The 15888-nt window shown below is 46.9% G+C and overlaps 1 protein-coding gene and 1 long non-coding RNA gene across 4 annotated transcripts in view; one reads left to right on the top strand and one right to left on the bottom strand.

Moving 5' to 3' along the window:
* Positions 1-2317, bottom strand: part of n4bp2 (NEDD4 binding protein 2) — a 132896-nt gene extending 130579 nt beyond the window's left edge. Inside the window, exon 1 of one of the 3 annotated variants that reach the window (XM_085968984.1) lies at positions 1673-2317. In XM_085968984.1, coding sequence (XP_085825110.1) covers positions 1673-1946 — 274 coding nt within the window. In that variant the 5' untranslated portion in view covers positions 1947-2317. The remainder of the gene's footprint in view (positions 1-1672) is intronic. The other 2 variants (XM_085968969.1, XM_085968975.1) reach the window with 2 other exon arrangements.
* A 1175-nt stretch (positions 2318-3492) lies between these two features.
* On the top strand, positions 3493-12350 carry LOC147123211 (uncharacterized). Its single transcript, XR_015073848.1, has 2 exons — positions 3493-3915; positions 12055-12350. It is a non-coding gene; the product is annotated as an uncharacterized LOC147123211 (long non-coding RNA).
* Positions 12351-15888: the final 3538 nt, after the last annotated feature.

The raw sequence follows: 15888 nt of genomic DNA, 5'->3' as shown, positions 1-15888 counted from the left end.
TGCACCAGTCGCTGAAAGTAAACATGCAGGTGCAGCAGCTGGTTAAGAAGGCAAATGGTATGTTGGCCTTCGTAGCGAGAGGGTTTGAATACAGGAACAAGGATGTCTTGCTGCAGTTGTACAGGGCCTTGGTGAGACCACACCTTGAGTATTGTGTGCAGTTTTGGTCGCCTTATCTGAGGAAGGATGTTCTTGCCATGGAGGGAGTGCAGCGAAGATTCACCAGACTGATACCGGAGATGGCAGGAATGACGTATGAGGAGAGATTGGGTCGTTTGTGCTTGTACTCGCTGGAGTTTAGAAGAATGAGAGGGGATCTCATTGAAACTTATAAAATTCTAACAGGACTAGACAGACTAGATGCAGGAAGGATGTTCCCGATGGCCGAGGTGTCCAGAACCAGGGGTCACTGTCTAAGGATAAGGGGTAAGCCATTTAGGACAGAGATGAGGAGGAATTTCTTCACCCAGAGAGTGGTGAACCTGTGGAATTCTCTACCACAGAAGGCCGTAGAGGCCAATTCATTAAATATATTCAAGAAGGAGTTAGATAGATTTCTTAAGGCTAAAGGGATCAAGGGATACGGGGAGAAGGCAGGGACAGGGTACTGAGTTCGGATGATCAGCCATGATTTCATTGAATGGCGGAGCAGGCTCGAGGGGCCGAATGGCCTACTCCTGCTCCTATCTTCTGTTTCAGCATCAAAAAACAAAGAAAAATTAGACCTCAAATTTAGCAAAAAAATCATCTTTTTATTTAGAACATCACTAGAAGTCAAGGAAGCAAAGATCTTTTCTAAAAAGAATTTTTTTTTTTCCATTTATATAGTGTCTTTCACAGCCTCCGGACGTCCCAAAGCACTTTACAGCTCAGCCAATGAAGTACTTTTTTGGAAGTGCAGTCACTCTTGTAATGTAGGAAACGCGGTAGCCAATTTTCACACAGCAAGCTCCAACAAACATCAATGTGATAATGACCAGATAATGGGTTTTTTTGTGATGTTGATTGAGGGATAAATGTTGGCCAGGACACAGAGTATATAACTTTAAGATAGACAGTACTATGGGCAAGAACAGGTCTTTACAGAGCTGCAATTTTATTTTTAACTTTTCCTGCATTTACAATGCAGAATAATTATAGATGGGACAGGGTAAATAATCAGAATCTGCAGAACAAACACTAGGTTCAAGGAAATGCTCCCTCAACAAAAATAAGCCCAGTTCGGCTTGAATATTGCACATATTTAGAACAGTGGGACAAACAGTATTTGGAACAAAATTATATAATCCTAAAAATTAGGGTCATGGCTCTATTAAATTGCTTGAAAAAAATGCAGCCGGTCGCATTTTATTCAAAAAATATTGTCAATGAAAAGCATTATTGTAATGTTGCCATTACTCGTTGCCTATTGGATATACAATGCTGCAAATTCTGAACTGCCTGCAAGTCTTCAAGAATTCTTACACCCTTGGAAGAATCTGGCACTCAGTCAGACCAGAGATGAGTGCCTATTACGTTAGTGACGTATGGCATATACATCATCATGTGCGCGATGACATTAATGTGTTCGACATGCATCTCAGGATCCAACTTTCAGTACAAAAAACGGAAGAGTGAAAGTCTGATCGGAAAGGGCGCTGCTCCTGCTGCCGCGCCAACCCTCCCTCCCTACCTTTGAAGTCACATTCGGACAGCACCACGTACACCACGCTCGGGTCCAGATGAGAGAACATCTCCGTCATACGGTCCAGCAGCTCCTCCTTGTTCACACCGGCGCCCACGGCAACAGCGGAGGCAGCGACCGAACTAGAGCCCGAGGCCCGAGTTGGACCTGGGGCCCGATCATCTGTGGCCGGAGTCGCCGCGGTGCTGATCCCGGGCGGAGGCCCCAGTCCAGGCGGTCGAGCCGGGCTCGATGCGGCGGGATTCCTCCTCTTTTTCGGCATTTTTCGCCTTTCTCTCAGCCGAGCCCCGGCCTGGGGAACGACATCAGCGTGAGATCGGGAGGGGCGGAGTCGGGGGTCATTGCGTCACCTACAGGAGCCCGGCGAGGCGGGGTCAGTTCACGTAGAGAAAGCCCGGGCTGGCGTTTGGCCCAATGAAGTGCCTGATTGGCTCTCCTGCCTCTGAACCTGCAGACTTGAAATCCGGAACGGTTCATGTTGAACACGGCTATGAATTTCCCATTTCTATTATTAGTTTCGTTTCAGTAAATTTATTGAACTTTTATGGTTCCACAAATTGAGGTTTGGTTTGAAGTGTGCTTTTTTTTTCTACCTCTGACATCATACAAATTTACGGCAAAGAACATGAGAAATAGGAGCTGGAGTAGGCCATACAGCCCTTCGAGCCTGCTGCGCCATTCAATAAGATCATGGCTGATCTTCAACCCCAAATCCCCTTTCCTGCCCGATCCCCATAGAGTCCAAAAATCTATATCTCAGCCTTGAATATACTCAATGACTCAGCATCCACAGCCCTTTGGGGTAGAGAATTCCAAAGATTCATAACCCGCTGAGTGAAGAAATTCCTCCTCAGTCTTAAATGGCCTACCCCTTATCCTGACAATATACCCCCTAGTTCTAGACTCTCCAGCCAGAGGAAATTGACGGGATTGAAGGCCGATAAATCCCCACAGCCTGATAATCTCCATCCTCGGGTACTTAAGGAAGTGGCCCTAGAAATAGTAGATGCATTGCTGGTCATCTTCCAAAATTCTATAGACTCTGGAACAGTTCCCATGGACTGGAGGGTAGCTAATGTAACCCCACTATTTAAAAAAGGTGGTAGAGAGAAAACGGGGAATTACAGACCGGTGAGCCTGACATTGGTAGTGGGGAAAATGCTAGAGTCCATTATAAAAGACTAGCTGGAGTGCCTGGTGGTGCCGAGGGTTTTTTGAGGGCATGTTGTTATGAAAAAAGTAGAAATAATTTTTATTTATTTATTTACATATATATATAAATAAATGAGTTTGTCTGTCTGTGTGGGAAGGAGAGAGAGGGGGAAGGAGAGAGGGGCAGAGCGAGAGAGAGAAGGAGAGAGAAACTGGGGGGAGAAGAGAGATGGGGGAGAGAGGGACTGGGGGGAAGGATATATATAAATGAGTTTGTCTATCTGGGAAGAGGAGAGAGAGAGCAAGGGAAGGAGAGAGAGAGGGAAGGAGATAAAGAAGAGAGGAAGACACCCCGGCGAAGGGGCTGGACTCAGAGCCCGGCAGTTGAAGAAGGGCGGCCGCCATTTTGTGAGGTCAGCGGGAAGTTTGAACTGCGGTGGCCGAAGGAAGGAAGAAGGCGAGCTATCCCTCCCTCTCCCACCCCTTCACTCTTTCCCTCCCTCACCTTCTCTCTCCCTCACCCTCTCTCTCCCTGCCGCTCTCTCCCCGCTCTCTCTCTCCCGCTCTCTTCCCTCCTTTCCTCCCCCTCCCTCCTTTCCTCCCCCTCCCTCCTTTCCTCTCTCTCCTTTCCTCCCCCTCCCTCCTTTCCTCTCTCTCCTTTCCTCCCCCTCCCTCCTTTCCTCTCTCTCCCTCCCTCCACTCTCCTTCCCTAGCGCCTCAGGCCCGGCCCGACTCACCTGAGCTGAGCTCCCGCTCCGACCCGAGCCCCCGTGCGCGGCCTAGAACCTGAGGCCCGGCCCGATGGACCCCTGCCGCTCCGGTGAAGCGGAGCCCCCGCACGCGGCGTAGCGCCTCAGGCCTGGCCCAACTGCCACTGCAGCCCGCCGCCACTCACCGGAGCTCAGCTGCTGCTGCGGCTCACCGGAGCTCAGCTCCCGCTGCGGCCCGCCGCCGCTGCTCCCCCGCTCGCTGTCTCTCGGGCCGCGTGGTTGTATATTTTCCCACGCAGCCAGCCAGAGAAAAGAAAAACTAAAGAGATGAAGATTCTAATTTAAAGCAGCCTCTTCCCCCGCTAAAAGGTGAGAGCCGGAGGGAGATTTTGCGGGTGAAATGGGGCGGCCGCCATTTTGGGGGGAAAGAGAAAGCGACTGGGGGTAGAGAGAGAGCGACTGGGGGGAAGAGAGAGAGTGACGGGTCGGGGTGGGACTCAAAGGAAAACAGTAAACAACGCATGCAGGGCGGAACTAGGCCAATACCCATTAATAATCACTATCCAAAAAAGAGCCACCAAATTTTGGAATCACCTACAAATGAGCAACCCCCAATGCTATCACTACGACGCCCTGAAATGCCAAGAGCTGACCATAAAGAAGAATACCCTCAGTCAACTAGTCCTGGGACTCAATAAAGTAACTAATAACAATACTAACAATAACCAGCCCCAGGACAGTGACAGGGTAACACAAAGAATTCGACCCAACACAATCGTCGCTAAGCAAAAGGAAAAATATCTGTCATATTGGGCAGAAACAACAAAAACCCAAAGCAAACTCAATTGCTACTTGGCCCTAAACAGACAATACAACATAGCTGATTACCTGACCATGGTAAAGGATAACAAACTGAGAAGAACCTTGACAAGGTACAGACTTAGCGAACATAGCCTAGCGATCGAAAAAGGCAGACCAGGCTGCCAAGAGAAGACAGGATATGCTCTCACTGCAGTCAGGGAGTAGTTGAGACAGAGATGCACTTCCTCACAGCCTGTGGAAAATATCAGGGCATCAGAGAGAATTTCTATCAAAAATTCTCACAAATATGCCCTGAATTCAGAAATCTGACTGACAACCAAAAACTCCCATTCCTACTGGGGGAGGAGAGAAGCTGTGTAACACTGGCGGCACACTATGTTACAGCTTGCCATGAACAGAGGGACAACCAGTAAACTAAGACAAGAGTATATATAAACAAGGCGAAAATATATTTATAAACTCAGGGATATACCTGTTTATACACTGTATGAATGGAACCGCGTTTATGTGTTCAACCATAAATGTATTTTGATGCTTTGGCAACATAAGATGTACCTTATCATGCCAATAAAGCGATTTGTATTGTATTGTATTGTATTGGAAGGGTGGGGTAGGAGGGAGGTAGGGGGGGGGTAGGAGGGAGGTAGGGGGGGGTAGGAGGGAGGTAGGGGGGAAGGGTGGGGGTAGGAGGAGGTAGGGGGGGAAGGGTGGGGGGGGGAAGGGTGGGGGTAGGAGGGAGTTAGGGGGGGGAAGGGTGGGGGTAGGAGGGAGGTAGGGGGGAAGGGTAGGGGGGGAAGGGGGGGTAGGAGGGAGTTAGGGGGGGAAGGGTGGGGGTAGGAGGGAGGTAGGGGGGGGAAGGGTGGGGGTAGGGGGGGGGAAGGGTGGGGGTAGGAGGGAGGTAGGGGGGGGAAGGGTGGGGGTGCCCTGAATTCAGAAATCTGACTGACTGACAACCAAAAACTCCCATTCCTACTGGGGGAGGAGAGAAGCTGTGTAACACTGGCGGCACACTATGTTACAGCCTGCCATGAACAGAGGGACAACCAGTAAACTAAGACAAGAGTATATATAAACAAGGCGAAAATATATTTATAAACTCAGTGATATACCTGTTTATACACTATATGAATGGAACCGCGTTTATGTGTTCAACCATAAATGTATTTTGATGCTTTGGCAACATAAGATGTACCTTATCATGCCATAAAGCGATTTGTATTGTATTGTATTGGGTAGGAGGGAGGAAGGGGGTGGGTAGGAGGGAGGAAGGGGGGGGTAGGAGGGAGGAAGGGGGGGTAGGAGGGAGGAGGGGGGGTAGGAGGGAGGAAGGGGGGGGGTAGGAGGGAGGAAGGGGGGTAGGAGGGAGGAAGGGGGGGTAGGGGTAGGAGGGAGGTAGGGGGGGGAAGGGTGGGGGGGAAGGGTGGGGGTAGGAGGGAGGAAGGGGGGGTAGGAGGAGGAGGAGGGTGGGGGTAGGAGGGGGGTGGGGGGGGAAGGGGGGGGGAAGGGTGGGGGTAGGAGGGAGAAGGGGGAGGGGGGTAGGAGGGAGGGAAGGGGGGAAGGGTGGGGTAGGAGGGAGGAAGGGAGGGGGGTAGGAGGGAGGGGTAGGAGGGAGAAGGGAGGGGAGGGGGGGTAGGAAGGGAGGGGAGGGGGGTAGGAGGGAGGAAGGGAGGTGGGTGGGGGGAGGAAGGGGGGGTAGGGTGCGGGAGGGGGGTGGGGGTAGGAGGGAGGAAGGGGAGGGGGGTAGGAGGGAGGAAGGGGAGGGGGGTGGGGGGGGAAGGGTGGGGGTAGGAGGGAGGAGGGGAGGGGTAGGGGGGGAAGGGTGGGGGTAGGAGGGAGGAAGGGGAGGGGGGAAGGGTGGGGGGGTAGGGGGGGAAGGGTGGGGGTAGGAGGGAGGAAGGGAGGGGGGTGGGGGGGGAAGGGTTGGGGGTAGGAGGGAGGAAGGGGAGGGGGGGAAGGGTGGGGGAGGAAGGGAGGGAGGGGGGGTAGAAGGGAGGGGGGGTAGGAGGAAGGGGGGGTAGGAGGAGGGGAGGGGGGGAAGGGTGGGGGTAGGAGGGAGGAAGGGGGGGAGGGAGGGGGAAGGGAGAGAGGGGGAAAGGGAGTGGGGGGAGCCAGCAGACCCTCTCCCCTCTGCCGGCGATGGATCCGCGGGGCTCCGCGGAGCTCCGTGCCGCCGCAGGCACTGACATGGCCCAGCCGAGCGCAGCGCCCCGGTCAGCCCGAGCCCCGCCCCCCCACGCCCCTCCCGAGCCCCGTTGCCGGGGTAACCCTTCCCCCACCTTCCCACTCTCCCGAGCACCGGCCTCCCGAGCCCCGCCCTCCCGAGCACCGGCCCCCGAGCCCCGCCCTCCCGAGCACCGGCCCCCCGCCCGAGCCACGGGGGGGAAGGAGAGAGAGAGCCGCCGCTCCTCCGGTCGATGTGTTGCGGGCCGACCCCTGATGAGCGCCCGATCAGCTGAGCCCGAGCCCCGCGGTGACCCGCAACTCACCTCCCGCTAGGCTCCCTCCCGCCCCGCCAGCCTTTACCAAATGGTGGCGATGGCTACGCTCGGCCCAGTCCCGCGCCGCCAGCCTTTACCAAGATGGCGGCGATCGCGGGGCGGGCCCAGAGGGAGGGGCGGTGCCTAGCTCGGGCGTGCTGGGCAACAGAGGCCCAGGCTTCCAGGCCTGCAAAAACGGTGAAAGGTAGGAAAATTATAGAGGTTAGAGAAAAGATTGACAAATGAATTAACTTTTTTTAAAAACAATTTGTGTTTTAAAAGCAACTTTTTTTTTGCTGGAAATGTAGATTTGAAAAGAAGACGCAGAAAGCGGGAAAAAGAAATGAATTTGGAATCAAGATGGCGGCCACTCACCTCGGTTCAGAATAATTAGGCACGCCCACACATGCACCGACTGGTCAACCATCAGGTCACTGAAGTGTAGGATTGGCCAATCGTCCTGTCACTCGACTCTAGGACGGCCGCCCACAGGTGCGACGAACCCGCCTCCGTGACGCAGCGATTGTCGACCGTCGGGTCGCTCGACTGTACGATTGGTCGACCTTCACGTCACTTGATGCTAATGAGTGGATAATGAGCGGAATTTTGAATAATGAGCGGTTAATGAGCGGAATTTTGAACGTTTTTTGGATACCGTGGGCACAATTTTTGTCCGACCGAAAAGTAAATACGCTTATGACCGTTCCGGAATGGTAAGCTTTCTTTTGATGTAACGCACGTGTAGGTACGCTCTATAACTTGAGAGTGTATAGCGGACAGACAGACAGATAGACGGAAGGACAGACAGAAGTACCGCTTTATATATAGAGAGAAGATAGATGAATAGAATAGAATAGAAAGAATAGATAGATATAATAGCAGAGCACTTGGAAACAGTGACAGGATCGGACAAAGTCAACATGGATTTACAAAATGTAAATCGTGCTTGACTACTGGAATTTTTTTGAGGATATAACTAGTAGAATAGATAAGGGAGAACCAGTGGATGTGGTGTATTTGGACTTTCAGAAGGCTTTCGATAAGGTCCCGCATAAGAGATTAGTGTGCAAAGTTAAAGCGCATGGGATTGGGGGTAAGGTACTGACTTGGATAGAGAACTGGTTGGCAGACAGGAAGTAAAGAGTTGGAATAAACGGGTCTTTTTCCGAGTGGCAGGCAGTGACTAGTGGGGTACGCAGGGATCGGTGCTAGGACCCAGCTATTCACAATATATATTAATGATCTAGACAAGGGAACTAGATGTAATATCTCCAAGTTTGCAGACGACACAAAGCTGGGTGGGCGTGTGTGCTGTGAGGAGGATGCAGAGAAACTCTATAATTTGGACAGATTGGGTGATGCAGTATAATGTGGATAAATGTGAGGTTATCCACTTTGGTGGCAAAAACAGGAAGGCAGATCATTATCTGAACGGCAATAGATTGAGAGAAGGGGAAGTGCAACGAGACCTGGGTGTCCTTGTGCACCAGTCGCTGAAGGTAAGCATGCAGGTGCAGCAGGTGGTTAAGAAGGCAAATGGTATGTTAGCCTTCATAGCGAGAGGATTCGAGTACAGGAGCAAGGATGTCTTGCTGCAGTTGTACAGGGCCTTGGTGAGACCACACCTTGAGTATTGTGTGCAGTTTTGGTCGTCTTATCTGAGGAAGGATGTTCTTGCCATGGAGAGAGTGCAGCGAAGATTCACCAGACTGATACCTGAGATGGCAGGAATGACGTATGAGGAGAGATTGGGTCGATTGGGCTTATATTCGCTGGAGTTTAGAAGAATGAGAGGGGATCTCATTGAAACTTATAAAATTCTAACAGGACTAGACAGACTGGATGCAGGAAGGATGTTCCCGATGGCTTGGGAGTCCAGAACCAGGGGTCACAGTCTAAAGATAAGGGGTAAGCCATTTAGGACAGAGATGAGGAATTTCCTCACCCAGAGAGTGGTGAACCTGTGGAATTCTCTACCACAAAAGGCAGTTATAAGAACATAAGAAGTAGGAACAGGAGTAGGCCATACGGCCCCTCGGGCCTGCTCCGCCATTCAATAGGATCATGGCTGATCCGAATCTAGACTCACGTCCACTTCGCTGCCCTCTCCCCGTAACCCCTAATTCCCTTATCTGCTTGGAAACTGTCTATCTCCGTTTTAAATTTATTTAATGTTGCAGCTTCCACAGCTCTCTGGGGTACCAAATTCCATAGATTTACTACCCTCTGAGTGAAGAAGTTTCTCCTCATCTCAGTTTTGAAAGGGCAGCCCCTTATTCTAAGATTATGCCCCCTAGTTCTAGTCTCACCCATCAGTGGAAACATCCTCACCGCATCCATCCGATCAAGCCCCCTCACAATCTTATATGTTTCGATAAGATCGCCTCTCGTTCTTCTGAACTCCAATAAGTAGAGGCCCAACCTACTCAACCTTTCCTCATACGTCAACCCCCTCATCTCCGGAATCAACCAAGTGAACCTTCTCTGAACCGCCTCGAGAGCAAGTATATCTTTTCTTAAATATGGAAACCAAAACTGCACGCAGTATTCCAGGTGTGGCCTCACCAATACCCTGTATAACTGCAGCAAGACTTCCCTGTTTTTATACTCCATCCCCCTCGCAATAAAAGCCAAGATTCCATTGGCCTTCCTGATCACCTGCTGCACCTGCATACTAACTTTTTGTGTTTCATGCACCAGGACCCCCAGATCCCTTTGTACTGTAGCACTTTGCAGTTTCTCTCCATTTAGATAATAACTTGCTCTTTGATTTTTTCTGCCAAAGTGCATAACCTCACACTTTCCAATATTATATTCCATCTGCCAAATCTCTGCCCGCTCACTTAGCCTGTCTATGTCCTTTTGCAGGTTTTTTACGTCCTCCTCACTCACTGCTTTCCCTCCCATCTTTGTATCGTCGGCAAACTTGGATATGTTGCACCTGGTCCCTTCCTCCAAATCGTTAATATAGATTGTAAAGAGTTGGGGTCCCAGCACTGACCCCTGCGGAACACCACTAGTTACTGATTGCCAGCCCGAGAACGAACCATTTATCCCAACTCTTTGTTTTCTGTTAGATAGCCAATCTTCCACCCATGCCAGTATATTACCCCCAATCCTGTGATTTTCTATCTTGATCAGTAATCTTTTGTGTGGAACCTTGTCAAATGCCTTTTGGAAGTCCAAATACACTACATCCACTGGTTCCTCTTTATCCACCCTGTATGTTACGTCCTCAAAGAATTCGAGCAAATTTGTCAAACATGACTTCCCCTTCATAAAACCATGCTGACTGTCCTATTAAATTATGTTTATCCAAATGCTCTGTTACTGTTTCCTTAATAATGGACTCCAACATTTTGCCAACCACAGATGTTAGGCTAACTGGTCTATAGTTTCCAGCTTTTTGTCTACTTCCCCTCTTAAATAAGGGTGTTACATTAGCAGTTTTCCAATCTGCTGGGACCTTTCCTGAGTCCAGGGAGTTTTGGAAAATAATCACCAATGCATCCACAATCCCTACCACCACTTCTCTCAAGACCCTAGGATGTAGGCCATCAGGTCCGGGGGATTTATCCGCCTTAAGTCCCATTATTTTACTGAGTACCATCTCCTTAGTGATTTTAATCGTGTTTAGCTCCTCCCCCCCCCCCCCCCCCCATTGCCCCCTGTTTGTCCAGTGTTGGGATATTTTTAGTGTCCTCTACTGTAAAGACTATACAAAATATTTGTTCAGCGTCTTTGCCATCTCCATGTTCCCCACCACTAGTTTCCCGGTCTCATCCTCTAAGGGACCAACGTTCACTTTAGCCACCCTTTTTCTTTTTATATAGCTGTAGAAACTCTTGCTATCTGTTTTTATATTTTTTGCTAGTTTATTTTCATAATCTATCTTCTCTTTCTTAATTAATCTTTTAGTTATTGTTTGCTGGCTTTTAAATGCTTCCCAATCTTCTATCCTCCCACTAGATTTGGCTACTTTATATTCGTTGTACTGCACTTGTGCACTAACAATGACAATAAAAGTTGATTTGATTTGATGCCCTTGTTTTCAGTCGGATACTATCCTTTATTACTTTACTAAGCCACGGATGGCTGTCTTTTCTTTTACTCCCCTTTTTCCTCAGTGGAATATATTTATCTTGAAAGATGTGAAATATCTCCTTGAATGTAGACCACTGCTCTTGTACCGTCTTACACTTTAATCTGTTTTCCCAGTCCACTTTAGTCAATTCTACTCTCATACCTTCATAGTCTCCTTTATTTAAGCTCAGTATGCTGGTTTGAGATCCAACTCTCTCACTCTCAAACTGAATTTGGAATTCAACATATTATGGTCACTCATTCCAAGGCCAATTCATTAAATATATTCAAGAAGGTGTTAGATATATTTCTTAAGGCTAAAGGGATCAAGGGATATGGGGAGAAAGCAGGGACAGGGTACTGAATTTGGATGATCAGCCATGATCTCATTGAATGGCGGAGCAGGATCGAGGGGCCGAATGGCCTACTCCTGCTCCTATCTTCTATGTTTCTATTAAAACAACCTCAACCTATTCAATCTTTCCTCATAGCTAAAATTCTCCAGTCCTGACAACATCATCGTAAATCTCCTCTGTACCCTCTCTAGTGCAATCACATCTTTCATGTAATGTGGTGACCAGAACTGTATGCAGTACTCTAGCTGTGGCCTAACTAGTGTTTTATACAGTTTAAGCATAACCTCTCTGCTCTTATAAAGCAGAAGGAGGAAATGTAAATGTTTAAATATATATATAACATATATAAATAAACAACGTATATATTTTGGGAGTGAATGGTCAGGAGCCCTCTTCATCACCAAGCCAATGCCTACAGCTAACTTATCACCATAGCAATAGGAAAGCCTCACTGAATAGCCAAATGATCAGAAACTAGAGGCCAACTTTTGGCTTTCCATAAGATAGGGTTGCCAACTCTGGTTGGACGATAACCACATGCCTCCAACCGCCTTGCCCTATCAATCAATCTTTTCCCATTTCCAGTATTTCTGTAACTAATGATCTAAAGTGTTCAAAGAAAATGAAAAAAATGCACATTCTCGCACCAGTGTCCAGGAGATTAATCTTTAATTCCTGGCGATTCCAGGACAATTCTGGAGTGTTGGCAAATCGTCAGTTTTTCTGAATTTGTACAATAGGTTCAGGTTTTTCAATCTCTTTTCATTCAGCTAGCTGTGGGAATCAGGATTCCCTGTGCTGATTGAACTCAAGCCAAAATACCAAGCCCACTTCAAGATGGAGAACGATCTGAGACTCTACCTGTAGGTCCAAATAGAAAAAGTGCAAAGCTAAGAAGCAAGTTCATCCATTCCACTAATGGCAAAGACAGCTGTGCAAATTAATCAGATCTGTACTTAATTTTTATGCCATTTGCATATTTTAACATTAATGTTTATATTTTGTATTTTACCATGATTTGTTTTTCCTGTGATTTGTAGTTTACAAATAAAATCAAATGTTTTTACATTGCTTTGTCTGATGTGGTTGGAAAACAACACTTTTACATTTCCTTCTTTTGCTTTGTTGATTAACAGCTAGGGAGGTTTCAAGATTTTTCTCAGCTGGTTGAATGGCCCAGTCTTACAAAGTTTGAGAACCTGTGACTTATCAGATATTGTCTGGAAGAGGTGTATTTCAGAATGGGAAAGAGACACTGGCTGTAGGAGAATACCAACTGGTGTAAAGATCTACCAAGTAAAAATAAAACAAATTTTGGTAGTCTGCTGTACCACTATTTACATTTTTATGAAAAGGACAATCACGTCAGCTAATTCCCTCATCAAAATTCATGCTGGTGATAAAACACTGGAGCAGCACTGTATGTGGATTATTTCCTTCTACATCTTCACAACAACAACTTGCATTTATATAGCTCCTTTAACGTAGTAAAACATTCCAAGGCGCTTCACAGGAGCGTAATCAGACATAAATTAACACCTAGCCAAAGAAGGAGATATCTGCGCTCCTCAAAATCTGGCCTCTTGCGCATCTCCGATTTTAATCGCTCTACCATTGGTGGCTATGCCTTGAGCTGCCAAGGCCCTCAGCTCTGGAATTCCCTCCCTAAACTTCTCACCTTTATTATTTCTCTCTCTTTTAAGACACTCCTTAAAATTTACCTCTTTGATCAAGCTTTTGGCTCGCATCAAATTTTGTTTGATAACGCTCCTGTGAAGTGCCATGGGATGTTTTACTACATTAAAGGTGCTATATAAATGCAAGTTGCTCATAGAATCATACATACGAACATACGAATTAGGAGCAGGAGTAGGCCACTCGGCCCTTTGAGCTGCTCCACCATTCAATAAGTTCATGGCTGATCCGATTACTCCACATTCCCGCCTACCCCCGATAACTTTTCACCCCCTTGCTTACCAAGAATCTATCTACCTCTGCCTTAAAAAATATTCAAAGACTCTGCTTCCACCACCCTCTGAGGAAGAGAGTTCCAAAGACTCACAAACCTCTGTGAGAAAAAAATTCTCATCTCTGTCTTAAATGGGCGACCCCTTATTTTTAAAGTGACCCCTAGTTCTAGATTCTCCCACAAGAGGAAACATCCTCTCCACATCCACCCTGCCCAGACCCCTCAGGATCTTATATGTTTCAATCAAGTCACCTCTTATTCTTCTAAACTCCAGCAGATACAAGCCCAGCCTGTCCAACATTTCCTCATAAGACAACCCACCCATTCCAGGTATTAGCGTAGTAAACCTTCTCTGAACTGCTTCCAATGCATTTACATCCTTAAATAAGGAGACCAATACTGTACACAATACTCCAGATGTGGTCTCACCAATGCCCTGTATAACTGAAGCATAACCTCCCTACTTTTGTATTCAATTCCCCTCGCAATAAACAATAACATTCTATTAGCTTTCCTAATTACTTGCTGTACCTGCATAGTAACCTTTTGTGATTCATGCACTAGGACACCCAGATCCCTCTGCACCTCCGAGCTCTGCACTCTATCACCATTTAGATAATATGCTTTTTTATTCTTCCTGCCAAAATGGACAACTTTACATTTTCCCACATTATACTCCATTTGCCAGATCTTTGCCCACTCACTTAACTTATCTATATCCGTTTGTAGCCTCCTTATGTCCTCTTCACAATTTACTTTCCTACCTATCTTTGTGTCACCAGCAAATTTAGCAGCCATACCTTCGGTCCCTTCATCCAAGTCATTTATATAAATTATAAAAAGTTGAGGCCCCAGCACTGATCCCTGTGGCACACCACTCGTTACATCTTGCCAATCAGAAAATGACCCATTTATGCCTACTTTCTGTTTCCTGTTAGCTAGCCAATCTTCTATCCATGCCAATATGTTACCCCTTACACCATGAGCTTTTATTTCCTGCAATAACCTTTGATGTGGTACCTTATCAAATGCCTTCTGGAAATCTAAGTATAGTACATCCACCGGTTCCCCTTTATCCACAGCACATGTTACTTCCTCAAAGAACTCCAATAAATTGGTTAAACATGATTTCCCTTGCACAAAACCATGTTGACTCTGCCTGATTACTTTGAACTTTTCTAAATGCCCTGCTATAACGTCTTTAATAATAGCTTCTAACATCTTCTCTATGACAGGTGTTAAGCTAACTGGCCTGTAGTTTCCTGCTTTCTGTCTCCCTCCCTTTTTGAATAAAGGAGTTATATTCACTATTTTCCAATCTAATGGAACCTTCCCCGAATCTAGGGAATTTTGGAAAATTAAAACCAATGCATCAACTATCTCACTAGCCACTTCTTTTAAGACCCTAGGATGAAGTCCATCAGAACCCGGGGACTTGTCAGCTCGCAGCTCCAACAATTTGCTCAGTACCACTTCCCTGGTGATTATAATTTTCTTGAGTTCCTCCCTTCCATTTCCTGATTTACAGCTATTTCTGGGATGTTACTTGTAACCTCTATATTGAAAATATCTGTTCAATTCAACTGCCATCTCCTTATTTTCCATTATTAATTCCCCAGACTCACTTTTTATAGGACCAACACTCACTTCATTAACTCTTTTCTTTTTTAAATATCTATAGAAACTCTTACTGTCTGTTTTTATATTTCGAGCTAGCTTTCTCTCATACTCTAATTTTTCTTTCCTTATTAATCTTTTAGTCATTCTTTGCTTTTTTTTATATTCTGTCCAATCTTCTGACCTGCCACCCATCTTTGTGCAATTATATGTTTTTTCTTTAAGTTTAATACTATCTTTAACTTTTTTAGTTAACCACGGATGGTGGGTCCTCCCCTTGGAATTTTTCTTTCTTGCTGGAATGTATATATTCTGTGTATTTTGAAATATCCCCTTAAATGTCTGCCACTGCAACTCTATTGACCTATCCCTTAACCTAATTTGCCAGTTCACTTTAGCTAGCTCTGCTTTCATGCCCTCATAATTGCCCTTATTTAAGTTTAAAATACTAGTCTTGGACCCACTCTTCTCTCTCTCAAACTGAATGTAAAATTCAATCATATTATGATTGCTGCTACTTAGGGGTGCGCCTTCACTATGAGGTCATTAATTAATCCTATCTCGTTGCACAATACCAGGTCTAGTATAGCCTGCTCTCTGGTTGGCTCCAGAACGTGCTGTTGTAAGAAACTATCCCGAAAACATTCCAAGAACTCCTCATCTCTGCTACCTTTGCCCATCTAATTTTTCCAGTCTATATGCAGATTAAAATCCCCCATGATTATTGCCGTACCCTTCTGACAAGCTCCCATTATTTCTTCCTTTATACTCCATCCTACCATGTGGTTACTGTTAGGGGGCCTGTACACCACTCCCACAAGTGACTTCTTGCCTTTATTATTTCTCATCTCTACCCAAACCACTTCTACACCCTGGTTTCCTGAACTTAGGTCATCCCTCTCTATTGTGCTAATACCGTCATTAATTAACAGAGCCACCCCTCCACCTTTTCCCACCTTGCTGTCCAACCTAAATGTCATGTACCCTTCAATATTCAGGTCCTAATCTATGTCATCCT

The sequence above is a fragment of the Somniosus microcephalus genome, chromosome 2, assembly GCF_052327205.1.
Source record: "Somniosus microcephalus isolate GS21.2 chromosome 2, FLI_Smic_1.0, whole genome shotgun sequence".
NCBI lineage: Eukaryota > Metazoa > Chordata > Chondrichthyes > Squaliformes > Somniosidae > Somniosus > Somniosus microcephalus.
The sequence above is the reverse complement of the archived record's forward strand: the minus strand, read 5'-3'. Positions and strand labels throughout refer to the sequence as shown.